This window comes from Oncorhynchus nerka, linkage group LG24 (genome assembly GCF_034236695.1).
Source record: "Oncorhynchus nerka isolate Pitt River linkage group LG24, Oner_Uvic_2.0, whole genome shotgun sequence".
In the NCBI taxonomy this organism is placed as follows: Eukaryota; Metazoa; Chordata; class Actinopteri; order Salmoniformes; family Salmonidae; genus Oncorhynchus; species Oncorhynchus nerka.
Window position 1 is genome coordinate 43,905,713 of NC_088419.1, and position 27,708 is coordinate 43,933,420.

The following is a 27,708-nucleotide window of genomic DNA, read 5'->3' on the forward strand; positions in this document are numbered from 1 at the left end:
CTTTATAGTGGGAACCACTGAGAGATCATCCATTCACCAACTCTGTGTCTCACAAAAACACAGCGGTTGTAACCAAAAATCTCAAATTTGGACTCATCAGACCAAAGGACAGATTTCCACCGTCTAATGTCCATTGTCCGTGTTTTTTGGTCTCCTTTAGTTGTGGTTTCTTTGCAGCAATTTAACCATGAAGGCCCGATTCACGCAGTCTCCTCTAAACAGTTGATGTTGAGATGTGTCTATTACTTGAACTCTGTTCAAAGCATTCATTTGGGCTGCAATTTCTGAGGCAGAAACTTGTCCTCTACAGCAGAGTTTACTCTGGGACTTCCTTTCATCATAGAGCTTGATGGTTTTTGCGACTGAACTTGAATAAACTTTCATGGACTGTAATTTCTCTTTGCTTATTTGAGCTGTTCTTGACATAATATGGACTTGGTCTTTTACCAAATAGGGACATCTTCTGTATACCCACCCCTACCTTGTCACAACACAACTGATTGGCTCAAACTCATTAAGGAAATAAATTCCACAAATTAACAAGGTACACCTGTTAATTGAAGGGCATACCAGGTGACTACCTCATGAAGCTGGTTGAGAGAATGCCAAGAGTGTTCAAAGCTGTCATCAAGGCAGAGGGTGGCTACTTTGAATAATCTCAATTATAAAATACAGTGGCAAGAAAAAGTATGTGAACCCTTTGGAATTACCTGGATTTCTGCATAAATTGGTCATCAAATTTGATCTGATCTTCATCTAAGTCACAACAATAGACACACATAGTGTGCTTAAACTAATAACACACAAATTATTGTATTTTTGTAGTCTATATTGAATACGTCATTTAAACATTCACAGTGTAGGTTGGAAAAAGTATGTGCACCCCAAGGCTAATGACCTCTCCAAAAGCTCATTGGAGTCAGGAGTCCTATTAGTTAGGAGTCCAATCAGTGAGATGAGATTGGAGATGTTGGTTGGAGCTGCCTTGCCCTATAAAAAAAACACTCACAAAAATTGAGTTTGCTATTCACAAGAAGCATTGCCTGAAACCCGGAACAAAAGAGATCTCAGAAGACCTAAAATGAAGAAGTGTTGACTTGCGTAAAGCTGGAAAGGGTTACAAAAGTATTTCTAAAAGCCTTGGTGTTTAAAAGTCCATGGTAAAACAAATTGTCTATAAATTGAGAAAGTTCAGCATTGTTGCTACTCTCAATATGAGTGGCCGTAATGCAAAGATGACTGCAAGACCACATCGCAGAATGCTCAATGAGGTTAAGACGAATCCTAGAGTGTCAGCTAAAGACTTACAGAAATCTCTGGAACAGGCTAACATCTCTGTTGACGAGACTACGATAGGCAAAACACTAAACAAGAATGGTGTTCATGGGAGGACACCACGGAAGAAGCCACTGCTGTCCCAAAAAAATTGCTGAAGTTTGCAAAAGTGCACCTGGATGTTCCACAGCGCTACAGGAAAAATATTCTGTGGACAGATGAAACTACAGTTGAGTAGTTTGGATGGCGCACACAACACTACATGTGGAGGATAAAAAGGTACAGCACACCAACATCAAAACCTCATCCCAACTGTAAAGTATGGTGGAGGGAGCATCATGGTTTGGGGCTGCTTTGCTGCCTCAGGGCCTGGAAGACTTGCTATCATCGACGGAAAAATGAATTCCCAAGTTTATCAAGCCATTTTGCTGTAGATTGTTAGGCTCTCTGTCTTCCAAGTGAAGCTCAACAGGACAATGACCCAAACCACAGAAATAATCAACAACAGACTGGCTTCAACAGAAGAAAATACACCTTCTGGAGTGGCCCAGTCAGAGTTCTGACCTCAAGTCGATTGAGATGCTGTGGCATGACCTCAAGCAGTTCACACCAGTCATCTGAAGAATATTATAATAATAATAATAATAATATAATATTAGAAGCATCTGCCTCTAACTCTAGGAAGCTCTTTGCCACCTTCTCCTCCCTCCTGAATCCTCCTCCCCCTCCCCCCCTCCTCCCTCTCTGCAGATGACTTCGTCAACCATTTTGAAAAGAAGGTCGACGACATCCGATCCTCGTTTGCTAAGTCAAACGACACCGCTGGTTCTGCTCACACTGCCCTACCCTGTGCTCTGACCTCTTTCTCCCCTCTCTCTCCAGATGAAATCTCGCGTCTTGTGACGGCCGGCCGCCCAACAACCTGCCCGCTTGACCCTATTCCCTCCTCTCTTCTCCAGACCATTTCCGGAGACCTTCTCCTTACCTCACCTCGCTCATCAACTCATCCCTGACCGCTGGCTACGTCCCTTCTGTCTTCAAGAGAGCGAGAGTTGCACCCCTTCTGAAAAAACCTACACTCGATCCCTCCGATGTCAACAACTACAGACCAGTATCCCTTCTTTCTTTTCTCTCCAAAACTCTTGAACGTGCCGTCCTTGGCCAGCTCTCCCGCTATCTCTCTCAGAATGACCTTCTTGATCCATATCAGTCAGGTTTCAAGACTAGTCATTCAACTGAGACTGCTCTTCTCTGTATCACGGAGGCCCTCCGCACTGCTAAAGCTAACTCTCTCTCCTCTGCTCTCATCCTTCTAGACCTATCGGCTGCCTTCGATACTGTGAACCATCAGATCCTCCTCTCCACCCTCTCCGAGTTGGGCATCTCCGGCGCGGCCCACGCTTGATTGCGTCCTACCTGACAGGTCGCTCCTACCAGGTGGCGTGGCGAGAATCTGTCTCCTCACCACGCGCTCTCACCACTGGCGTCCCCCAGGGCTCTGTTCTAGGCCCTCTCCTATTCTCGCTATACACCAAGTCACTTGGCTCTGTCATAACCTCACATGGTCTCTCCTATCATTGCTATGCAGACGACACACAATTAATCTTCTCCTTTCCCCCTTCTGATGACCAGGTGGCGAATCGCATCTCTGCATGTCTGGCAGACATATCAGTGTGGATGACGGATCACCACCTCAAGCTGAACCTCGGCAAGACGGAGCTGCTCTTCCTCCCGGGGAAGGACTGCCCGTTCCATGATCTCGCCATCACGGTTGACAACTCCATTGTGTCCTCCTCCCAGAGCGCTAAGAACCTTGGCGTGATCCTGGACAACACCCTGTCGTTCTCAACTAACATCAAGGCGGTGGCCCGTTCTTGTAGGTTCATGCTCTACAACATCCGCAGAGTACGACCCTGCCTCACACAGGAAGCAGCGCAGGTCCTAATCCAGGCACTTGTCATCTCCCGTCTGGATTACTGCAACTCGCTGTTGGCTGGGCTCCCTGCCTGTGCCATTAAACCCCTACAACTCATCCAGAACGCCGCAGCCCGTCTGGTGTTCAACCTTCCCAAGTTCTCTCACGTCACCCCGCTCCTCCGCTCTCTCCACTGGCTTCCAGTTGAAGCTCGCATCCGCTACAAGACCATGGTGCTTGCCTACGGAGCTGTGAGGGGAACGGCACCTCAGTACCTCCAGGCTCTGATCAGGCCCTACACCCAAACAAGGGCACTGCGTTCATCCACCTCTGGCCTGCTCGCCTCCCTACCACTGAGGAAGTACAGTTCCCGCGCAGCCCAGTCAAAACTGTTCGCTGCTCTGGCCCCCAATGGTGGAACAAACTCCCTCACGACGCCAGGACAGCGGAGTCAATCACCACCTTCCGGAGACACCTGAAACCCCACCTCTTTCAGGAATACCTAGGATAGGATAAAGTAATCCTTCTCACCCCCCCCCTTAAAAGATTTAGATGCACTCTTGTAAAGTGGCTGTTCCACTGGATGTCTTAAGGTGAACGCACCAATTTGTAAGTCGCTCTGGATAAGAGCGTCTGCTAAATGACTTAAATGTAAATGTAAATATTGCTGAACTTGAACAGTTTTGTAAAAAGGAATGGTCCAAAATTCCTCCTAACCGTTGTGCAGGTCTGAATCGCAACTACAGAAAACGCTTGGTTGAGGTTATTGCTGCCAAAGGAAGGTCAGTTATTAAATCCAAGGGTTCCCATACTTTTCCCACATTGCACTGTGAATGTTTACAGTGTGTTCAATAAAGACATGAAAACGTGTAATTGTTTGTCTGTTATTAGTTTAAGCAGACTGTGTTTGTCTATTGTTGTGACCTAGATGAATATCAGATAACATTTTATGATCGATTTATTCAGATGTCCATGTATTTCCAAAGGGCTCACATACTTTTTCTTGCCACTGTGTATTTTGATTTGTTCAACACTTTTTCGGTTACTACATTTTTCTGTGTTATTTCATAGTTTTATTGTCTTCACTATTGTTCTACAATGTAGAAAATAGCACATATAAAGAAAAACCCTGGAATGAGTAGGTGTGTCCAAACTTTTGACTGGTACTGTATGTGGCAGGGTTTACAGACAATCACAAACTACAAATGGAAAACTAGCCACTACGTAAACCGACAGCTAAACACCTTCTTCGCCCAACACAGTACCACCGACGTGGCCTGCTACCAAGGACTGTGGGCTCTCCTTCTCCGTGGCCGACGTGAGTAAGACATTTAAGCGTGTTAACCCTCGCAATGCTGCCGGCCCAGACGGAATCCCTAGCTGCGTCCTCAGAGCATGCGCAGACCAGCTGGCTGGAGTGTTTACGGACGTATTCAATCTCTCCCTATCCCAGTCTACTGTCCCCATTTGCTTCAAGATGTCCACCATTGTTCTTGTCCCCAAGAAGGCAAAGGTAACTGAACTAAAATGACTATCGACCCGTAGCACTCACTTCTGTCATCATAAAGTGATTTGAGAGGCTAGTTAAGGATCATATCACCTCTACCTTACCGGCCACCCTAGACCCACTTCAGGTTACAAAAAAGCCCTAACAGGTTCACAGAAGATGCAATCGCCATCGCATTGCACACTGCCCTATCCCATCTGGACAGGAGATTAAATACCTATTTAAGAATGCTGTCCATTGACTATAGCTCAGCATTCAACACCATAGCTCATCATTAAGCTCGGTGCCCTGGGTCTGAACACTGCCCTGTGCAACTGGGTCTTGGACTTCCTGCCAGGCCGCCCCCAGGTGGTGAATGTAGAAAAAAACATCTACACTTTGCTGATCCTTAACACCGGGGCCCCACAAGGGTGTGTGCTCAGACCCCTCCTGTATTCCTTGTTCACCCATGACTGCGTGGCCATGCACACTTCCATTTCAATCATCAAGTTTGCAGACGACACGACAATAGTAGAACTGATTTCCAACAATGACGAGACAGCCTACAGAGAGGAGGTGAGGGCCCTTGGAGTGTGGTGCCAGGAAAATAACCTTTCACTCAATGTCGACGAAACAAATGAGCTGATCGTGGACTTCAGGAAACAGCAGAGGGAGCACTCCCTTATCCACATCAACGGGACCGCAGTGGAGCAGGTGGAAAGCTTCAAGTTCTTTGGGGGTACACATCACTAACGTTCTGAAATGGTCCACCCACACAAACAGTGTGGTGAAGAAGGTGCAACAGTGCTTCTTCAACCTCAGGAAGCTGAAGAAATTTGGCTTGGCACCTAAAACCCTCACAAACTTTTTCAGATGCACAATTGAGAGCATCCTGTCGGGCTGTATCACTGCCTGGTATGGCAACTGCACCGGCCGCAACCACAGCGCTCTCCAGAGGGTGGTGCGGTCTCCCCAACGCATCATCGGGGGCAAACTACCTGCCCTCCAGGACACCTACAGCACCCGATGTCATATGAAGGCCAAAAAGATCATCAAGGACAATAACCACCCGAGCCACTGTTCACCCCACTATCATCTTGAAGGCAAGGTCAGTATAGGTGCATCAAAGTTGGGACCGAGAGACTGAAAAACAGCTTCTATCTCAAGGCCATCAGACTGTTAAATAGCCATCACTAAGTGGCTTCCAAGTGGTTACGTAACCTTGCATCTTAGAGGCTGATGTTCCATATACATAGATTTGAAATCACTGGCCACTTTTAATAATTGAACGCTAGTCACTTTAATAATGTTTACATATTTTTGCTTTAATCATCTCATGTATATACTGTATTCTATTCTACTGTATTTTAGTCAATGCCACTCCGACATTGCTCATCCTAATATTTATATATTCCTTAATTCCATTCTTTAACTTTTAGGTTGTGTGTATTGTTATGAATTGTTAGATATTACTGCACTGTTGGAGCTAGAAACACAAGCATTTCGCTACACCCGCAATAATATCTGTTAAACATGTGTATGTGACAAATATCATTTGATTTGAATCAATGAATTGTCTATCAGCCAGGCCTGCAGCCAACCTGTCAATCACAATCAGATCCAGTCCGGAAGGCACAACATTAATCAACAATGCTGTTTTCTGATACTTAAACTTTACTGATGGCAGAGTAAACAACAATTGAGGGTGAATGTTCCCTGTAGGGTTGGGCAAGGGGATAAGAGTCTCTCAGAGTTGTGTAATTTGTAATTTAGTTGGTCAGGGGACAAATGATAGAAAAGTGAAACTGAGGACTGAATATTCAATCTAACCTGCATATTAACATTTTAGTATGTACACTGTAAAGGGGTTGCTGTGAATTTGGCAGTAACAGCCATGTTCAGTGGAAAGTACAATTATGTACGTCTACTGTATTATAAATATGGTATCAAAGCAAGTACTGTGTTATGACAAACAGTACAATAGCGTAAAATAATCGGAATGAATGAATGGAGGTGTTTTGTATTTTAATGTAATGACAAGGGATTGGTACAAGCAGTTTTGATGCTAGGTATAGTGTTTGCACATTACAGCATGAACATTTGGTGTTTTATATGACTTGCACTTCTAGAGGCCTTAACAAAGGCATCCAAACTGGCGGTGACTACGGGGCAAAACGCTCAACCATTTAACGTTTAAGACTGGCAGCCACTCCAATCTGTCCCCTTTACATGTTAAATTGTAATAGAAATTCTTACAGCAACCTCACTCATGTGTATAACTAATATAGCCTATTATAAGGCACGCCTCCACATATGTTAATGAGCCAGAAACAACAATACCATGCACCTACGAATGGTCAAAAGGTTTTTGGCGCTCCAAAGATACGGCACAGTACTGTTTTCATTAGGGTGGTATTACAGTACCATTTGAAATGCAGCAATTCTTTCCCTGCTCATGACATTTTCCCACAATGCACCATAATTTACAGTATACTGCAGTAAACCATTTCTACGTACAATTTTTACTCCTAATAATACCCTAAATTACCATATAAATGACAGTTTTCCGTTAGTGTATAATACTGTGAAATAACCAGGTCGACTCCCCTCAATGGTAGATGTGTCAATGAAAATCAATATTGTGTTTTGCGTGTCACAGCCGCCTCCTGCGGACCCCCCCAGGCGGATGGAAAGCAGAGTCAGGAAGAGGCCAGAGTGATAGGCTCTACCCAGGGAGGAGGGGGCCAGGAAGGCATGGCCATGGAGACTCCCCACCTGACCGACCAGACCCAGAACCAGCCTCACGCCCAGACCCAGCCACCCATGGAGACTATGGTATCACCGCTGACAGCTCACCTTTCAACCATCGCCCATATGAAAGATTCTGCTGTAACACACACAGACCCACACTCTGGACTAGGGGAAGTAGGAAGCAAAGGGTTGGATGTGGAGTGAAGATACAAAATAATTGGGGAGTTGTTTTGTTATCGTATGCTCTCTTATCTCTCTACCTATCAGGCAGGCTCTGATTTTGACATGATTTATGAGTCGCTACTGAGTTTGCCGCCAGACCTCACACAGACGGTATCGGAAAGTTTGGTTCACACACACTCTCGGCTACTGTTTATCTGAGTCACTTTGTACCCTTCAATTAACTTCGCTGTCTTTGGGTGAAACCTCTCTTCAGAGGCAAATTATTGAGCATTCTCTCAGCTCTGTTACATCAAACAGCAAAAACAACCCTGTAGCATCAATATTAATGAGCTACTAGCGAACCTCTTTTTCAAAAATTATTATTTAACCTTTATTTAACTAGGCAAGTCAGTTAAGAACAAATTCTTATTTACAATGACGGCCTACTCCGGCCAAACCCGGACAACGCTAGGCCAATTGTGCGCCGCCCTATGGGACTGCCAATTACGTCCGGTTGTGATACAGCCTGGAATCGAACCAGGGTCTGTAATGACGCCCCTAGCACTGAGATGCAGTGCCTCAGACCGGTGCGCCACTTGAGAGCCCAACCTCTGATCAGATGGAGTGATGTTCAGGTACGATAGATCAGAATGAAGAGGTATTGATCAGGATTATAGTGGCTTGGAGCCAAAGTCAATTATCAAGATGCCGGTGCCCCCTACACTAACATATTGATGCTCACTTGCAAACTGCTTTTACACCACTCTAAACAGCATACTGTTAGAACTATGTTATACATGTATCTAAATCATCACAAAGGGAAAAATGAACTAAATGTGATATTTACTGTGTCTCTATCTCTGTGACTCAGTACATACTGTATCACTGACAGTGGCTTTAGGTGCTGCTGATGTTTATCTGTGGCGGTTGTGTTATGATGTTTTTCTCTTTCTCTCTCGTCTCAGACCGAAATGCTATAACTGCTATAGCTAGAATTGTTGACTGTGTTCCCTGAATTTGAAGGTCGTGTGCATAGTGCAGGGCAGGTAGAGGTGTACTTGTTTGTCTGTGTTGTTGTTGTGGATGACTGTTGTCTCTCGTTCTCTCAGGGCCATAAGTACATAGTGGTGGCGGAGGTGTTGCATAAGAGCTGGGCTCTCGACAACTCTCAGATGGCCTTCGTCCATACGCTCAGGGACCTGGAGAGGAACGAGATGAAAGGTACTCACACCAGCCACTCATAGATGCACAATCCCCTTCAGCAGGCCCCATAGAGAACACACCAGAAAATCACAAATGCAACAATACCCACAATCCTGACACAGAGAGAGCCCAGCAGCCAATGAGAGGCTCGGAATTATAATATTCTCTTCTGCACAGACATTAAGCAAGGCCATCCAAATCCCACCGACAAGTTTGTTTGTAATCTGCGGGAGTGAATGACATGAAGGGGGATATGACCTGTACTGAGTTCTTGAATTTTGTCCCAGACCAAAGAAAAGAGTTTGAATCTTCTCTTCTGGCTCGGACAGTTTGTCCACTCTGGTCACCTCACTTCACCCCATCTGTGGTCAGGTACACTACTCTGCTGTCTGAAGCAATAGGCTAATATCCCAATGAGATATTGGGGTTATTTTTGGTCAGGTTTCAACTTTACTTTAAAATATACTGACTATTTGGGTTGGAATCATATTATTCATTCACATTGCAATTCAGATAATTCCCCCAATATGCACGAGGATAGTAATTACATTTCCATATTACATATTGCATTTCAGAAGCCCCCAATGTTTTCCTCTGAATTCTGATCGGATGTCGCATCCCTGTGTTTGTTTTCCGAGCATATTATTTTGCATGTTGGATCTGAAATGTGCCAGATATGCAGCAGGCAGGCAGGTCTGTCTGTTCTCCCTGTGACTAGCCATGGGGCTTTAATCAAATCCCTAATGAAAGGCAGATGAATATAGCTGTGATTATTATTATTTAATCCTGCTGGTCATCTATGAACATTTGAACATCTTGGCCATGTTCTGTAAAAATCACCACATGGCACAGTCAGAAGAGGACTGGCCACCCTCATAGCCTGGTTCCTCTCTAGGTTTCTTCCTAGGTTCTGGCCTTTCTAGGGAGTTTTTCCTAGGGGCGGTGAGACGAGGTGAGTGCAGTCAGATTTGCATGATTGCCTGAAGATAATTGTTTGCCTAATAATATTAGAATTCATTTTGTCTTCTCAATCTTGCAATCTGGAAAGTAACTCCTGTACCCATTCAGTTTGCACAGCAGAAAATCAGGTTCTCTATGTATGCATGTGCGTGTGTGTCAGTGTCCATTGAGGCAGTCTTGAATTCTCATGCCTACCGGTATGTGTCTATTGATTCTAAAGGAAAAGAGAGTCCTATTTGTTTAATAGATCTGACATAATGTTTTAAAGTGCTGGTCGTTAGTGTAAAAAACATGACTGGGTTACTGAGTTTTCCGTGTGAGCGTGTGTGCAGGGGTGTGTGTGTGTGTGTGTGTCCCCTTAGTTTTCCAATAAGCCAGTGAAACTGGGTCATGAAGTCAAATGAAGTTGGCTTCTTGCCCCCTGGTACCCTGGGAAATATCTTGGCAGCAGGAAAGTGAATTAATTTTGCCCAGTTTAACTCTGTGTCTCAGCGGTGTGGGAACAGCTCATGGTTACATCATGCTCTCTTTGTAGCTGCTACTGGCTGTTGAAGCCCCTCAGCCAACACCTCAATACACTTAGAATGATAGCAGTTTCTTCATTGACTTGGTCCTGGTTAAATGACTAGGAAATGGTCTGCTTAATGCATGTGATTGAAACATGACTGCTTGTTTACTTAAAGGAGGGCAAAGTTTATTTTCTCTTTAGGATACAGGTTGGATATAAGTGTACATACCGATGACAAATAAATCTTCCACATGGTATATACAGTGCATTCAGAAAGTGTTCAGACCCCCTTTTCCACATTTAGTTACGTTACAGCCTTATAATGTTTTCCTCATTAATCTACACACAATAACCCATAATGACCACGCAAAAATTAGGTTTTTAGAATGTTTTGCATTATTTACACAAGTATTCAGACCCTTTGCACTGAGACTCGTAATTGAGCTTGAGTGCATCCTGTTTTCATTGATCATCCTTGAGATGTTTCTACAACTTGTTTAGAGTCCACCTGTGGTAATTTCAATTGATTGGACATGATTTGGGAAGGCACATATTGGTCTATATAAGGTCCTACAGTTGACAGTGCATGTCAGAGCTAAAATCAAGCAACTGAAGGAAGAGCTCCGAGACAGGATTGTGTCGAGGCACAGATCTGGGGAAGGGTACCAAAAAAGTAATGCAGAGTTGAAGGTCCCCAAGAATACAGTGGCCTCCATCATTCTTAAATGGAAGAAGTTTGAAACCACCAAGACTCTTCCTAGAGCTGGCTGCCCGGCCAAACTGAGCAATCGGGGGAGAAGGGCCTTAGTCAGGGAGGTGACCAAGGACCCGATGGTAACTCTGACAGAACTCCAGAGTTTCTCTGTGGAGATGGGAGAACCTTCCAGACGGACAACCATCTCTGCAGCACTCCACCTATCAAGCGTTTATGGTAGAGTTGCCAGACGGAAGCCACTCCTCAGTAAAAGGCACATGACAGCCCGCTTGGAGTTTGCCAAAGGCACCTAAAGGACTCTCAGACCATGAGAAACATGGTCTGATGAAACCAAGATTCTCTTTAGCCTGAATGCCAAGTGTCATGTCTGGATGGAATCCCTATGGTGAAGCACGGTGGTGGCAGCATCATGCTGTGGTCATGTTTTTCAGCGGCACGGACTGGGAGACTAGTGAGGATCGAGGGAAAGATGAACAGAGCACAAGTACAGTGAGGTTCTTGATGAAACCCTGCTCCAAGAGCGCTCAGGACCTCAGACTGGGGTGAAATGTTCACCTTCCAACAGGACAACGACCCTAAGCACACAGCCAAGACAACGCAGGAGTGGCTTCAGGACAAGTCTCTGAATGTCCTTGAGTGGCCCAGCCAGAGCCCAGACTTGAACCCAATCGAACATCTCTGGAAAGACCTGAAAATGGCTTTGCAGGGACGCACCCCATCCAACCTGACAGAGCTTGAGAGGATCTGCAGAGAAGAATGGGAGAAACTCCTCAAATACAGTTGTGCCAACTTGTATTTTTATTTAATTTTTTATTTAACCTTAATTTAACTAGGAAAGTCAGTTAAGAACAAATTATTTTTTACAATGACGGTAGCGTCATACCCAAGAAAACTCACGGCTGTAATCGCTGCCAAAGGTGCTTCAACAAGGTACTGAATATTAATGTTTTACACGTGTTATACATTTATAAAACTTTTTTTTTTCCTTTGTCATTATGGGGTATTATGGGTAGGTTGATAAGGGGGCGGGGGGACGACGACAATTTAATCAATTTTAAAATAAGGCTGTAGAGTAACAAAATGTTGAACAAGTCAAGGGTTCTGAAGACTCTCCGAATGCACTGTAGTACAGGGCGATTTCCAAGCTAGGCCTGTGGCGCAGCACTGCTAGCCATTGCCATGGTTTCACTTCCTTGATATTATTGTCTGTGATATGGACAAAACAGAGGGACTTCTATTAAATGTGAAAACGGGGGGTTTACTGAATAGGGATGTTATTGGTAGTGTTGAGTAGGGATCACACTGACTGGGTGTGGTGAGCATCATGCTCTGTAGTTATCAACCCCTTCAGTACATGTGACAGGTTGTCAATTAAAATGAGGGATTATCAATCATTTCTATTGGAAAAGGGGGACTTGGAGAATAGCAGCAGTAGCGTTGCATTGATTTGCAGTAGTACTAGCCAACACTGTGCAACAGTGCCATCTAGCACGCACACTGTCTCCAACACACACTGACGTTGTGGTTGTACACTTAATCTTTACTCAATAGAGTGTGAACGGACTAATGCGAATGACTAAATTGGTCATAATACTTTTGGATTAAAAACACAATTTTGCCTAATTTTAATGGCTGGATAATTGCTTTTCATTTAATGCCCTGTCAAGCAGAATTGGAAATGCACGTTGGTTGTTTTTCAAAGCAATTATGGTATCGCACAAATGGCGTTCCCTTGTGGAATGTTGTTTGGAATGGCTTGATCGTTGCCATTCCACTGTGTGTTTACACAGCAGGAAGGCATCAGACCTTGACAGGAATATAGACCTAAACAAGTCAGATACACAATGCACAGATTACTCTCACAGAATAATTCACAGAATACTCTCACATAATCTCTAATCAAGACTAAGAAGTTATTCAAATATCAATGTATCTATCAGGCTTGCATTGCTAAGTGCTTTTTTTGACATACTGTACAGTGCCTTGCATAAGTATTCATCCCCTTGGCATTTTTCCTATTTTGTTGCATTACAACCTGTAATTTAAATTGATTTTATTTGGATTTCATGTAATGGACATAAACAAAATAGTCCAAATTGTTGAAGTGAAATGACAAATATAACTTGTTTCAAAAAATAAAAATAAATAAAAACCTGAAAGTGGTGCGGGCATATATATTTAGCCCCTTTGCTATGACGCCCCTAAATAAGATCTGGTGCAACCAATTGCCTTCAGAAGTCACATTATTAGTTGAATAAAGTCCACATGTGTGCCATCTAAGTGTCACATGATCTCAGTATATATACGCCTGTTCTGAAAGGGCCCAGAGTCTGCAACACCACTAAGCAAGGGGCACCACCAAGCAAGCGGCACCATGAAGACCAATGAGCTCTCCAAACAGGTCAGGGACAAAGTTGTGGAGAAGTACAGATCAGGGTTGGGTTATAAAAAATGTAAGAAACTTTGAACATCCCACAGAGCACCATTATTCAAAAATGGAAAGAATATGGCACCACAACAAACCTGCCAAGATGGGGCCGCCCACCAAAACTCACGGACCAGGCAAGGAGGGCATTAAATCATATAGGCAACAAAGAGACCAAAGATTACCCTGAAGGAGCTGCAAAGCTCCACAGCGGAGATTGGAGTATCTGTCCAAAGGACCACTTTAGGCCGTATACTCCACAGAGCTGCGAAAGGTGGATCTACAAAGGATTGACTTTGGGGGGTGAATAGTTATGCACGCTCAAGTTTCTGTTTTTTTGTCTTATTTCTTGTATGTTTCAACATTTTTTGCATCTTCAAAGTTGTAGGCATGTTTTGTAAATCAAATTATACAAACCCCCAAAAAATCTATTTTAATTCCAGGTTGTAAGGCAATAAAATGGGAAAAATGCCAAGGGAGGGTGAATACTTTCGCAAGACACTCTATTTATTTTTAATAAGAGCTATATAAATACATTTGATTGATTTCCTTTGATTGATAGGTTCAGTGCGTGTATCTGTCCTGCTACTGACCATCTGATCGTTGACCTCTTTTCTCATTGGTCCTTGGTCATAGTGCACGGGGAGAAGCATGAGGACCCGGCAACTCCGGTCAGTGGTGAATCCCAGAGCAGCGAAGGCCAGAAGTCATCCACCCCCAAGGGCAGTCGCAAGGGCAAAGGTGACAAGGACAAGGACAAACCCCCAGCCAAGCCTGGCTCCAGGATGGAAACGGTAGGTAACACTACAAACTGACAGCTGACCACCGCTGATTATTATACCCTACGCTGTTTACATAGACATTAGAAAGCGAAATATGGGCATTACTTGATAATAACCTAGTTGTTCCTTTGTTTATTTAGGATTCAAAGTATTAGTTGTGCATCTACTAAATGGTTGTGTTACCTGTAGCTTTGGATAAAAGCCTTTGACTAACCTAATAAGTGTATTCTATTATCTTAATCCATTCTCTCAACCAGCATCATGAGGTAGTCACCTGGAATGCATTTCAATTAACAGGTGTGCCTTCTTAAAAGTTAATTTGTGGAATTTCTTTCCGTAATGCATTTGAGCCAATCAGTTGTGTTGTGACAAGGTAGGGTTGGTATACAGAACATAGCCTTATGTGGTAAAAGACCAAGTCCATATTATGGCAAGAACAGCTCAAATAAGCAGAGAAACGACAGTCCATCATCACTTTAAGACATGAATGTCAGTCAATGCTGAACTTTTCTAGAACTCTGAAAGTTTCTTCAAGTGCAGTCGCAAAATCCATCAAGCACTATTTTTTTATTATTTTTATTTCACCTTATTTAACCAGGTAGGCTAGTTGAGAACAAGTTCTCATTTATAACTGCAACCTGGGCAAGATAAAGCAAAGCAGTGCGACTCAAACAACAACACAGAGTTACACATGGAATGAACACACATACAGTCAATAACACATTCGAAAAAGTATACATACAGTGTGTGCAAATGAGGTAAGATAAGGGAGGTAAGGCAATAAATAGGCCACAGTGGCGAAATAATTACAATGTAGCAATTAAACACTGGAGTGATAGATTTGCAGAAGATGAATGTGCAAGTAGAGATACCGGAGTGAAAAGATCAAAAAGAAATGATGAAACTGGCTCTCCTGAGTACCGCCACAGGAAAGGAGGACCCAGAGTTACCTCTACTGCAGAGGATAAGTTCATTAGATTTACCATCCTCAGAAATTGCAGCCCAAATAAAGGCCTCACAGAGTTCAAGTAACAGACACATCTCAACATCAACTGTTTAGAAGAGACTTGGTGAATCAGGCCTTCATGAATTACATTTACATTTAAGTCATTTAGCAGACGCTCTTATCCAGAGTGACTTACAAATTGGTGCGTTCACCTTAAGACATCCAGTGGAACAGCCACTTTACAATAGTGCATCTAAATCTTTTAAGGGGGGAGGGGGTGAGAAGGAGAGAACTTGGGAAGGTTGAACACCAGACGGGCTGCGGCGTTCTGGATGAGTTGTAGGGGTTTAATGGCACAGGCAGGGAGCCCAGCCAACAGCGAGTTGCAGTAATCCAGACGGGAGATGACAAGTGCCTGGATTAGGACCTGCGCTGCTTCCTGTGTGAGGCAGGGTCGTACTCTGCGGATGTTGTAGAGCATGAACCTACAAGAACGGGCCACCGCCTTGATGTTAGTTGAGAACGACAGGGTGTTGTCCAGGATGACGCCAAGGTTCTTAGCGCTCTGGGAGGAGGACACAATGGAGTTGTCAACCGTGATGGCGAGATCATGGAACGGGCAGTCCTTCCCCGGGAGGAAGAGCAGCTCTGTCTTGCCGAGGTTCAGCTTGAGGTGGTGATCCGTCATCCACACTGATATGTCTGCCAGACATGCAGAGATGCGATTTGCCACCTGGTCATCAGAAGGGGGAAAGGAGAAGATTAATTGTACAATGTAGAACATCGTAAAAATAAAGAAAAACCCTTGAATGAGTAGGTGTGTCCAAACTTTTGACTGGTACTCTAAATATTTTATATATATATATATATATATATACTTTTTAGCCGTTTCTCTTCTCAAGTTTCGTGAAATCCAATTGGTAGTTAGTCTTGTCCCATTGCTGCAACTCCTGTACGGACTCGGGAGAGCCGAAGGTCGAGAGCCTTGCGTTCTCCGACACACGACCCCGCCAAGCCGCAATGCTTCTTGACACAATGCTTGCTTAACCCGTAAGCCAGCCACACCAATGTGTTGGAGGAAACACCATACAACTGGCGACCGAAGTCAGCGTGCATGCACCTGGCCCGCCACATGGAGTCACTAAAGCGCGATTGGATAATGACTTGCCGGCCAAACCGTTCCCTAACCCGGACGACGTAGGGCCAATTGCGCACCGCCTCATGGGTCTCCCAGTTGCAGCCGGCTACAACACAGCCTGGGAACCCAGGTCTGGAGTGAGGCCCCTTGCACTGCGGTGCAGTGCCTTCGACCGCTGTGCCACTCGGGAGGCAACCCTGTATTGTTTTAATAGACCTAACTAAAGCTGTAGCTCTGACCATGCTCTGCTCCCTTTGTAATTGCTTTTCTCCACTGCATATTTGTCACAACCACTAAAGACAATGCCATTTGAAAGGCAGATTTCTCTAAGAGCGCTCTCCTTGACTAAATTTCAATTTTGACGTAGCCGTTGTTTTTGCTGCACCGTTGATGCAGCACTAGCTGAACGAGGGAGAGTGGATATGATTTGTGAATAGATGAGCTGAGAAATTATCCTCCGTCATGTGCATGGATGAGATAGACAGGTGAGTACATCATGACTTGGAGCTGTGTCTCTTCTCTCTTTATGCAAGACTGGCTGGCTATAGTGCCATAAGAAAGAGATATTGGGAGATATCTGTAACCTCCCTTATGAAGGCTATTTGTGTTTATAGAGCCTGGATCAGTCGAAGCCTTACTGGACGCTGCGTGTGGTGAGTGACCAGTGTGATGCGGAGGTAATTGAGGTGAGGAAGGACACAGAGAGACTGGATGAAATCAGAGCTATGAAACAGGCCTGGGAGACCGCTGAGCCTGGCAGGTGTATCAAGGTAGAACAGACTCTATAGTGTATCTCTCCTTTTTGTTTCTCTCTCTCATGACATGGTGATTGAGTAATAATCAATATCAATAGATATGTAACAGTATTGAGGATGTTGTAATGTGTTTCAGGCCCTCCAGTCCAGACTACAGTTCATTAACAAACTCCTAAGTGGGGCCAATGCAGACACACCCACTGATGGAACAGAGAGTGGAGAGCCAGGTACCACACTCTGCAAACTCACCTGCACACCTCTGAGTATTTAATTTCATATTGTATTTTGTAGAACAGTTGATGAAAGGAATGATCACCAGTTATGAACAGTAGGTTTAGTGATGTGTATTTTTCTGGTTCTCCTGCAGCTATCCACTCCCAGTCTCCTGATGCTCATATGAGTTCGTCCAATCAGGAGCTGGCTCTCCTTAGCCAACCAGATCGCTCCCAGCACCACTTACCTATGGACTACACCCCCTTCATCAGGTCTCTCACTCTCTCTCAGTATAATTCACTCTCCTCCATTCCTCCCTCCTCTCTCTCTCACTCACTCACTCACTCACTCACTCACTCACTCACTCCCTTCACTTCACTTCACTTCTGTGCATTACTGCTTTTGGTGATATGTTTTTCCAGTTTGGTGAGAGGGAAAGGGGTCTCCCTGACTCATAGAGTACAATCCACTGAAGCCATTTAACCAGCTGTCTTGCCCTCTTCTCCCCTTCATCTCCAGTCCCCTCTGTGACCCTAGTTTCCTCTCTCGGTAACCCACGGTAATGTGATGTGTCCCCTCACCACCCCAGACTAGCCCAGTGTATCGGTCCCTCTTTGCAGGGTCTGGAGGTGATACACAGGCCTGGCTCATTTCCTGCTGTCACTGGACAAGCTGTTTTCATCTGCACCATGGCTCTCTGTCGTGCGCGCGATCAGTGTCTAATGCACCCTCACGTTTTATCCTTCCTTCGTCATAGATAGTGGGTTATAATCAATGGAGTTTAATGCAGCTGTTCTGTGGACATTTTATTGACCCAGAGTCACAGGGGTAGAAGGTGAGAGGGGGAAAATGCCAATCTGTAGCTAAGCCCTGGACACTATTACTCAGTGTGTTTGTTGAAGACACTGTTTAATTTTCCTCTGCATAAGGCAATAGTGGATAGACTGCCTTCTGTCTACTAGTTCTCCTTCCTTCAGAGAGTGTGTGTGTGTGTGTGTGTGTGCCTGCCTACTCAGCAGCCCTCCCAGTCTCCATACATCAGCAAGTTTAGCCTCGCTAGCTTTTCTTTCTGGTCCTCTCTGGGGTTGCAACCCCAGCTTCCATTGGAGCTTTAAACAGCAGCATGACAAGATCACACGCCTCTATTGAAGTGATAATGCCCTCAAAGCCGTTGTTTGGAGGATATATTGGTACTGCTGAACACAGTGCATTCGGGAAGCTTTTAGACCCCTTGACTTTTTCCACATTTTGTTTTGTTGCAGCTTTATTCTACAATGGATCAAGTAAATGTTTTCCCTCATCATTCCACACACAATACCACATAATGACAAAGCGAGGACAGTTTTTTGAAATTTTTGCAAATGTATTCAAAATAAAAAACCTATAATAATACCTTATTTACATAAGTAGTCAGACCGTTTGCTGTGAGACTTGAAATTGAGCTCAGGTGCATCCTGTTTTCATTGAGATGTTTCTACAACTTGATTGGAGTCCAGCTGTGGTAAATTAAATTGATTGGACATGATTTGGAGAGGCACACACCTCTCTATATAAGGTCCCACAGTTGACAGTGCATTTCAGAGCTAAAACCAAGCCATGAGGTCGAGGGAATTGTCCGTAGAGCTCAGAGACAAGATTGTGTCGAGGCACAAATTTGGGGAAGGATTCCCAAACATTTTGGCAGAATTGAAGGTCCCCAAGAATACAGTGGCCTCCATCATTCTTAAATGGAAGAACTTTGAAACCACCAAGACTCTTCCTAGAGCTGGCTGCCCGGCCAAACTGAGCAATTGGGGGAGAAGGGCTTTGGTCAGGGAGGTGACCAAAAACTCGATGGTCACTCTGAAAGAGTTCCTCTGTGGAAATGGGAGAACCTTCCAGAAGGACAACCATCTCTGCAGCACTCAACCAATCGGGCTTTTATGGTAGAGTGGTCAGACGGAAGCCACTCCTCAATACAAGGCAAATGACAGACCACTTGGAGTTTGCCAAAAGGCTACTAAAGGACTTTCAGACCATGAGAAACAAAATTCTCTGGTCTGATGAAGCCAATATTGAACTCTTTGGCCTGAAATCCCCAAATACAGGTGTGTCAAGCTCGTAGCTTCATAGCCAAGAAGACTCGAGGCTGTAATCACTGCCTAAGGTGCTTCAACAGAGTAAAGAGTCTGAATACTTATGTAAATGTGATATTTCTGTTTTTTATTTGTAATACATTTGCAAAAATATCTAAAAACCTGTTTTTGAATTTGTCATTGTGAGGTATTGTGTGTAGATTTATGAGCAAAAAACAATTTGATACATTTTTAAACATAGCTGTAACGTAACAAAATGTGGAAAAACTCAAGGGGTCTGAATACTTTCCGAATGCACAGGCTTTGAGGGGATGGTTACCAACATATTTGGTTACCAACATATTTAAATAATGCTTGACAAATTTTTATTAAAAACTTTATTTTGATTATTTGATTAATTTCATCCTTCCACGAGATGTAGTCCCAATACAAATCTAGGGTTGCTAACCAAGCCGACTGGTCATCCGTTCTATCGGTTCGGTTGTCAGAGACGCAACCCAGTTGTTCAGTCTTTTTGTTCTGTATCTATGGACGTGATCCAAATGTTCCTGCGTTCATCCACCTCTGGCCTGCTCGCCTCCCTACCACTGAGGAAGTACAGTTCCCGCGCAGCCCAGTCAAAACTGTTCGCTGCTCTGGCCCCCCAATGGTGGAACAAACTCCCTCACGACGCCAGGACAGCGGAGTCAATCACCACCTTGAGACACCTGAAACCCCACCTCTTTCAGGAATACCTAGGATAGGATAAAGTAATCCTTTCACCCCCTTGGAAAAAAAGATTTAGATGCACATTGTAAAGTGGCTGTTCCACTGGATGTCTTAAGGTGAACGCACCAATTTGTAAGTCGCTCTGGATAAGAGCGTCTGCTAAATGACTTAAATGTAAATGTTCCATTGCCATACTGACTGACAACGTTCTTATCCCTTGCTTGCTAGCTAGTCAACTACGGCTAACTTAGTCACGTCAAAAAGTCTAGCCAGACTAACAGCAATGTAGCTGCATTTGTATTTGTTTAGTGTTTTCTAGTGACATTTTTTGTGATTCATCCATAAAAATTAACTAATGAGGCGCAAATTTGCCTGGCATAGAAAATGTGCTCACTCTGCCTGCCTGTCGGTCTCATCCCGACACATTCATCACTATGAGACAGCTGGAGATCGAATTTGAATATTGAAACAATGTTGCAAATGTAGGAGAGACAGACCGCAAGGTTTATACAGATCTCCGCTCTCCTCTCCTCTATCCTCTCCTCTCTCTCCCATTCTCATCTCTACTCTGCTGGTTCTACATGATAAATGGGATGATATTTGGGTTTATTAATTGAGGCGCTATTTTGGGGTTCCAATAAGCCCGCCTCTCCTGTGAGACGTGCCCCTCTCTTCACCCCTCCCCAGCCCACCCCTTTTGTCCCAGTGTGTGTGTGTGCTGCCGTCTGCTCCTCTGGTTAATGGCTGTAGACACCCACCCTGATTCATACACACCTGCAAACACACAATTGCAGACACACACACTCACTTCTACACACACACACACACACACTCTTCCAGACACACAGGCACACTCGGGGGGCGGAGAGGGTGATGTTCATTAACCATCCTAAGTCCGTTAGCTCCCATCACCCCCCTTGGGAAATAGACAGCCATATTTAGCCTTTTCTAATCTACCTTTAAATACCTCACCCACCTCACCTCTCCTCCCCGGTCCCCAGGAGACACACTACACTCAGTCATACCTGGCCCTGACCAGACGCCTCGACTCTGCAGCCCTATCCTACAGTCTATTTCTGACATCTCATCATACACCAGCCTAGTGCATCATCTTTCCTTCCATACAGTATGAGGATAAATGGGCATCTCCGAGGGAGGGAGGGACAGAGGATGTGTATGTGTGTGTGTGTGTGTGTTGGGAGGGGGTGTAGGATCCGGGATAGGAGACAAGGAAAGGTCAATGATATGCAGTTTATGAGATGAAGGGGAGGGGAATGTGTCCTCGGATGATCATTTTGATCATTCATGTACTCCCTCGCCTAATCCTTGCATTCCCATTTCTACTTGTCCTCCCCACTGTCTCTTTGGCCCTCTTGCTCCCTCTACTTTTGACTATTTTTATAGTATTCAAATTCAAATTCTATCATAGTCTTACTTCAGATAAATGCTTATGATAAGGAATTGTTCTGTTTCAATGTCTTTCATATATGTCTGTTTCATATAGACCGCTGTGGGGCCCTATGTACCAGTCTCAGAATAGGAGTGCTGATCTAGGATCAGGGACCGGATTCACAAAACCTTCTTAAGAAGATATTTCTTCTTAACTGACATGTTTTCCTTAACTATAGACTTAAGAAGAAAGTTAAGCAAAGTTGCTATTCCTCAATAAAGTTATTGGAAATGTTCTTAAGGTTTTTCCTAAGTTTCTTCCTAAGAAAAAAATTAATAAGAAATGGGATTCTTGAAAATAATGCTTTAAGATTTCTTCTTGGAAATGTGCTTAACTTTAGGACAGCTAAACACTTTCGTAATCATGAACGTTTTCTTGCGCTACAGACACAGTTGGCTACCGGATATTTAAATATAGCAAGAATACAAATTAACCACGCATTACCTAGCTAGCTAGTAATTAACAATGTATTACAATATTCTAGAAGTGTTAAATTGCTAGCGCTATCTTGTCAATTTGCAAAGAAGAACATGGCTAGCTTAGCTAATGTTAATGTCGTTAGCTATGTTGGCTATAATGTCTTTATAGCCAACACGTTAGCTAGCTAACATCGCTAACTAACTTACCGGTCGCGTAGTCCCTCTACCACCATCTCTATGATGGGCGACACCTTCTCCTCCAGCTTGTCCACATGAATGGTCTCTCATCTCCCTTCTTCTTAGCAGCCTACTTGATGTCATACTTTCCAGGTCCATACGCAAACAGTTCGAACTACTAATTTTAAAAATTACTCTCTCCAGAAATAAGTCTCTCACTGTTGCCGCCTGCTACCGACTCCCCTCAGCTCCCAGCTGTGCCCTGGACACCATTTGTGAATTGATCGCCCCCCCATCTAGCTTCAGAGTTTGTTCTGTTAGGTGACCTAAACTGGGATATGCTTAACATCCCAGCAGTCCTACAATTTAAGCTAGATGCCCTCAATCTCACACAAATCATCAAGGAACCCACCAGGTACAACCCTAAATCTGTAAACAAGGGCACCCTCATAGACGTCATCCTGACCAACTGGCCCTCCAAATACACCTCCGCTGTCTTCAACCAGGATCTCAGCGATCACTGCCTCATTGCCTGTATCCACTACGGATCCGCAGTCAAACGACCACCCCTCATCACTGTCAAACGCTCCCTAAAACACTTCTGTGAGCAGGCCTTTCTAATCGACCTGGCCCGGGTATCCTGGAAGGATATTGACCTCATCCCGTCAGTTGAGGATGCCTGGTCATTCTTTAAAAGTAACTTCCTCACCATTTTAGATAAGCATGCTCCGTTCAAAAAATGCAGAACTAAGAACAGATATAGCCCTTGGTTCACTCCAGACCTGACTGCCCTCGACCAGCACAAAAACATCCTGTGGTGGACTGCAATAGCATCGAATAGTCCCCGCGATATGCAACTGTTCAGGGAAGTCAGGAACCAATACACGCAGTCAGTCAGGAAAGCAAAGGCCAGCTTCTTCAGGAAGAAATTTGCATCCTGTAGCTCTAACTCTAAAAAGTTCTGGGACACTGTGAAGTCCATGGAGAACAAGAGCACCTCCTCCCAGCTGCCCACTGCACTGAGGCTAGGTAACACGGTCACCACCGATAAATCCATGATTATCGAAAACTTCAACAAGCATTTCTCAACGGCTGGCCATGCCTTCCTCCTGGCTACTCCAACCTCGGCCAACAGCTCCGCCCCCCGCAGCTACTCGCCCAAGCCTCTCCTGGTTCTCCTTTACCCAAATCCAGATAGCAGATGTTCTGAAAGAGCTGCAAAACCTGGACCCGTACAAATCAGCTGGGTTTGACAATCTGGACCCTCTATTTCTGAAACTATCCGCCGCCATTGTCGCAACCCCTATTACCAGCCTGTTCAAACTCTCTTTCATATCGTCTGAGATCCCCAAGGATTGGAAAGCTGCCGCAGTCATCCCCCTCTTCAAAGGGGGAGACACCCTGGACCAAAACTGTTACAGACCTATATCCATCCTGCCCTGCCTATCTAAGGTCTTCGAAAGCCAAGTCAACAAACAGGTCACTGACCATCTGTCAATCACCATATTCTTATCGGCAGACTCAGTAGCCTCGGTTTTTCTGATGACTGCCTTGCCTGGTTCACCAACTACTTTGCAGACAGAGTTCAATGTGTCAAATTGGAGGGCATGCTGTCCGGTCCTCTGGCAGGCTCTATGGCGGTGCCACAGGGTTCAATTCTCGGGCCGACTCTTTTCTCTGTATATATCAATGATGTTGCTCTTGCTGCGGGCGATTCCCTGATCCACCTTTACGCAGACGACACCATCCTGTATACTTCCGGCCCGTCCTTGGACACTGTGCTATCTAACCTCCAAAGGAGCTTCAATGCCATACAACACTCCTTCCGTGGCCTCCAACTGCTCTTAAACGCTAGTAAAACCTTCACTCACGCCGCCAAACTTACCCTAGTAAAACTGACTATCCTACCGATCCTCGACTTCGGCGATGTCATCTACAAAATAGCTTCCAACACTCTAATCAGCAAACTGGATGCAGTTTATCACAGTGCCATCCGTTTTGTTACTAAAGCACCTTATACCACCCACCACTGTGATCTGTATGCTCTAGTCGGCTGGCCCTCGCTACATATTCCTCGCCAGACCCACTGGCTCCAGGTCATCTACAAGTCCATGCTAGGTAAAGCTCCACCTTATCTCAGTTCACTAGTCACGATGGCAACACCCACCCGTAGCACGCGCTCCAGCAGGTGTATCTCACTGATCATCCCTAAAGCCAACACCTCATTTGGCCGCCTTTCGTTCCAGTTCTCTGCTGCCTGTGACTGGAACGAATTGCAAAAATCGCTGAAGTTGGAGACTTTTAACTCCCTCACCAATTTCAAACATCTGCTATCTGAGCAGCTAACCGATCGCTGCAGCTGTACATAGTCTATCGGTAAATAGCCCACCCAATTTGACCTACCTCACCCCCATACTGTTTTTATTTATTTACTTTTCTACTCTGCACACCAATATCTCTACCTGTACATGACCATCTGATCATTTATCACTCCAGTGTTAATCTGCAAAATTGTAATTATTCGCCTACCTCCTCATGCGTTTTGCACACAATGTATATAGACTCTCTTTTTTTTCTACTGTGTTATTGACTTGTTAATTGTTTACCCCATGTGTAACTCTGTGTTGTCTGTTCACACTGCTATGCTTTATCTTGGCCAGGTCGCAGTTGCAAATGAGAACTTGTTCTCAACTAGCCTACCTGGTTAAATAAAGGTGAAATAAAATAAAAAAAATGTCGGACCACCTCATTTTTTACGGCGTCACTGTCCCTTGCCATACCCCTGACGGCAGAGACAGACTCGGACACTCTCGCCTGTCATCTCTTTTTGGTTATCAAGTTACCAAGTCTCCCCAACAGCAACCTTTCTCCTGGCTGCTATTTCCTCCACCTTCACTTCAATCTCTTTTCTTGGTTGACCATTTTTTGATTTTGATATAGCTAGTCTGATATGATGTGTGAAAAATAACGAAATAACTCAATCCGATCATCCCTGTCACATTTATTGGTTTCAAGCACGTTACTAATGTCAATGCCACATAAGACATTTATGAAGTTCCTAAGGAAACTACGAATTCCTAAGAACATTTTGAGGAATTGCATTTACGAACTATGTTATGAACTTCCTATTTTTTTCCTTAAGAGACTTCTTAACGTTTTTTCATAAGTAATGTTTTGTGAATCCAGCCCCAGGTCCCCTCTGTCCATGTCATCTTTTTCGTGATGATCTAAAAGGCAAAACTGAGGCTCAATCAGCACTCCTACTCTGAGACGCTTGACACATTTGGCCCCAGATATTCTACCTAACTAAGCATGTTGCCCTGTATGCTGTGCTCTACTGTGTAGGAGGCAGCAGGAGGTTCCTGTTCTGAAGGACCAGGTGATGGAGGAGGCCCAGCGGAGGGAGCGCTTAGAGCAGATCCAGGGCTTCAGGTTGGTCAGAGACACTGTGCTGGAACACCGCAGGCAGGAGCAGGCTAACAGGAAGGAGCTCAAGAGACGCCAGCTGGAGATGTACGACGGCCTACAGGTCAGCACAGGGTTAACAGGGTTGTACATATAACGCACAGGTACGTGCACACACACATACACACACACGTACACACAACACAGAGAACAGAACAACTCTGCACAAACGGTATAAAACTATGATTCATACTGTTATGACTTTGAGAGGAAAAGGGACGGGACAGGATATCAGTAGCCTTCCGAGCCGCTTGATCGTGCGAGCTTACATGAATGGTTCGCCATTTGTGGGAACTCGTGAGGCTAGGATATCAGTTGACCGTCTCTCTTTGTCTTTCTCTCTGTCCTTCTCTTGTACCGCCTTCTTTGTCCTCTTCCCCCTCTCTCTGTCCAGGTGGCGCTGGGAGTGCAGCGTCAGAAGGTGCTGGAGGCCCGGGAGGTGTTCCGAAACCGGCTACTGGAGGCGGAGCTTCGTCGTCAGGAGGAGGAAGAGGTGGCTCTGGAGGCCGCTAGGCAGGTGGAGCTTGAGAAGAACGCCGCCCAGCAACCCAGCAAGCAGGCCAAGAGTGCCAGCAAGAAGAAGTGATCCCATTGGGTACGCCTTGACTGTCCCCAACTCCTCCTTGATTGTCAGCCAATCTGAGTCCGTCGTTACGATATAGAGCAATATTTATAGAGAGCAATATTCACCTAAAGTTTTTTTACTTCAGTGTTTAGAAAATATTATTTTATTGCAAATAGTACTATTCACATGTATTTGTTATTCCAGTCTCATTCTGATAGTGCTGCAATGGTGTCTGTTCTTTCTGTCTGTCATTAAAACACTGTCAGCTGTCTGGAGGACTCAAACCTTAGGTTGCTTACTTGTAACTTCTATACAGTGAAACATCTTGCCCATTGCAAGAAAACATATTGCAGACATCAAAATGACAGAAATAGAAAATGCACAGAATCCAGTTGTCAGTCATTTCCTCAATTATTGATCATTTCCCTCTAAAGAACGCCAGGGACATCTTTAATACCTACACATTATTGATTTTACCTTTATATTCATCTGCTGTTTTGAAGGTCACAGTATTGACTGGATCACCAGATCAATGGAAGACACAAGTGTTGGGCTCAACCAAACATCTATGGGCTGGCTGACTGACTGATTGGTTGGTTAAGACTGCCTTGCACCATTCGTATTGCGGTCTGGTTTGGTTCATTCTCAATAAGCTCACCTTGCTGCTGATCAATGGTAGTGTGGTAGTGTTGATGGCAGGCAAACCAGCTTTGGTCAAAGTAGAAGGAAACAGAATATGTTTGAAATACAAGTATTATCTGTTGATCATCAACATATACTGGTCTGATGCCCTGAGTTAGAGACAGTGGTACAGTCAAAGCTTGTATCAACAATCTTGACATCTTTGGTACAGCTTCTCACAGGTAGGACAGATTCATGATGACTTCAGGGTAGTGTAGGTAGGAAGGAAGGCTGCATTTATAAAGTATTCAAACAGTCCTGAGGAGAGGAGAGCCCAGTCAGTGTTGTCCTAGTCAGGTGCTGATGAACGGGAAATCAAATGAAAAAGAAAGGGGCAATGGTGCCATCTAGTGGTGTTAATGCTTAATAAACCCTCATCAGTGCTCTAATCTAAAAGCCTTCGAAATGCTATGGTATTCTCAAGGTTGACAATAATGAACAGTTACATTTTGTGCCAGAAGAAACTATTGTGTGAGTGCACATGTTCATGCGTGCAAATGTATGTATGTGTCTGTGTTGCAGGTTGAGTCAGCAGTGCAAGGGTGTACAGAGCTATTCCATTGTTTGGTTGTAGATGGCTCACCTCACACATCCTTATGGAGAATTCTGGCATGTTCCTATGGCCTACAACAACACTACATGACAGTGTCGTTATTGTAGGCAAGGTCACCATGGACCTCTACATTGTGTGATCATATGTACGTATCATGTCAGTCAGTGTGTGTTCTACCTAGCTGTAGACCGTAATAAGAGAGTGTACTCACATAGGCCTGTGCTGTCCAGACTGTGTGTGTGTCTGTTCAGCCTGGCAGTCAGGCCTCATCCAGCCAACACAACCCTTATTTCCCCCCCGTAGCCGCATGACGGAGCTAATCCACTAAACCCTGTTCCAGGCACAGAGCGTTCCCTGCTTCCTTCTCCTCTGCTCTCCCTC

At 44.6% G+C, this 27,708-nt stretch overlaps 1 protein-coding gene across 1 annotated transcript in view; it reads left to right on the forward strand.

Moving 5' to 3' along the window:
• The window catches only part of adgb (androglobin), a 110,800-nt gene extending 84,436 nt beyond the window's left edge, over positions 1–26,364 (forward strand). Inside the window, exons 29-36 of the mRNA XM_029631913.2 lie at positions 7,336–7,511; positions 8,699–8,810; positions 14,037–14,194; positions 16,881–17,036; positions 17,158–17,248; positions 17,389–17,506; positions 25,409–25,592; positions 25,923–26,364. Coding sequence (XP_029487773.1) covers positions 7,336–7,511; positions 8,699–8,810; positions 14,037–14,194; positions 16,881–17,036; positions 17,158–17,248; positions 17,389–17,506; positions 25,409–25,592; positions 25,923–26,114 — 1,187 coding nt within the window. The 3' untranslated portion in view covers positions 26,115–26,364. The remainder of the gene's footprint in view (positions 1–7,335; positions 7,512–8,698; positions 8,811–14,036; positions 14,195–16,880; positions 17,037–17,157; positions 17,249–17,388; positions 17,507–25,408; positions 25,593–25,922) is intronic.
• The last annotated feature ends 1,344 nt before the right edge of the window (positions 26,365–27,708 follow it).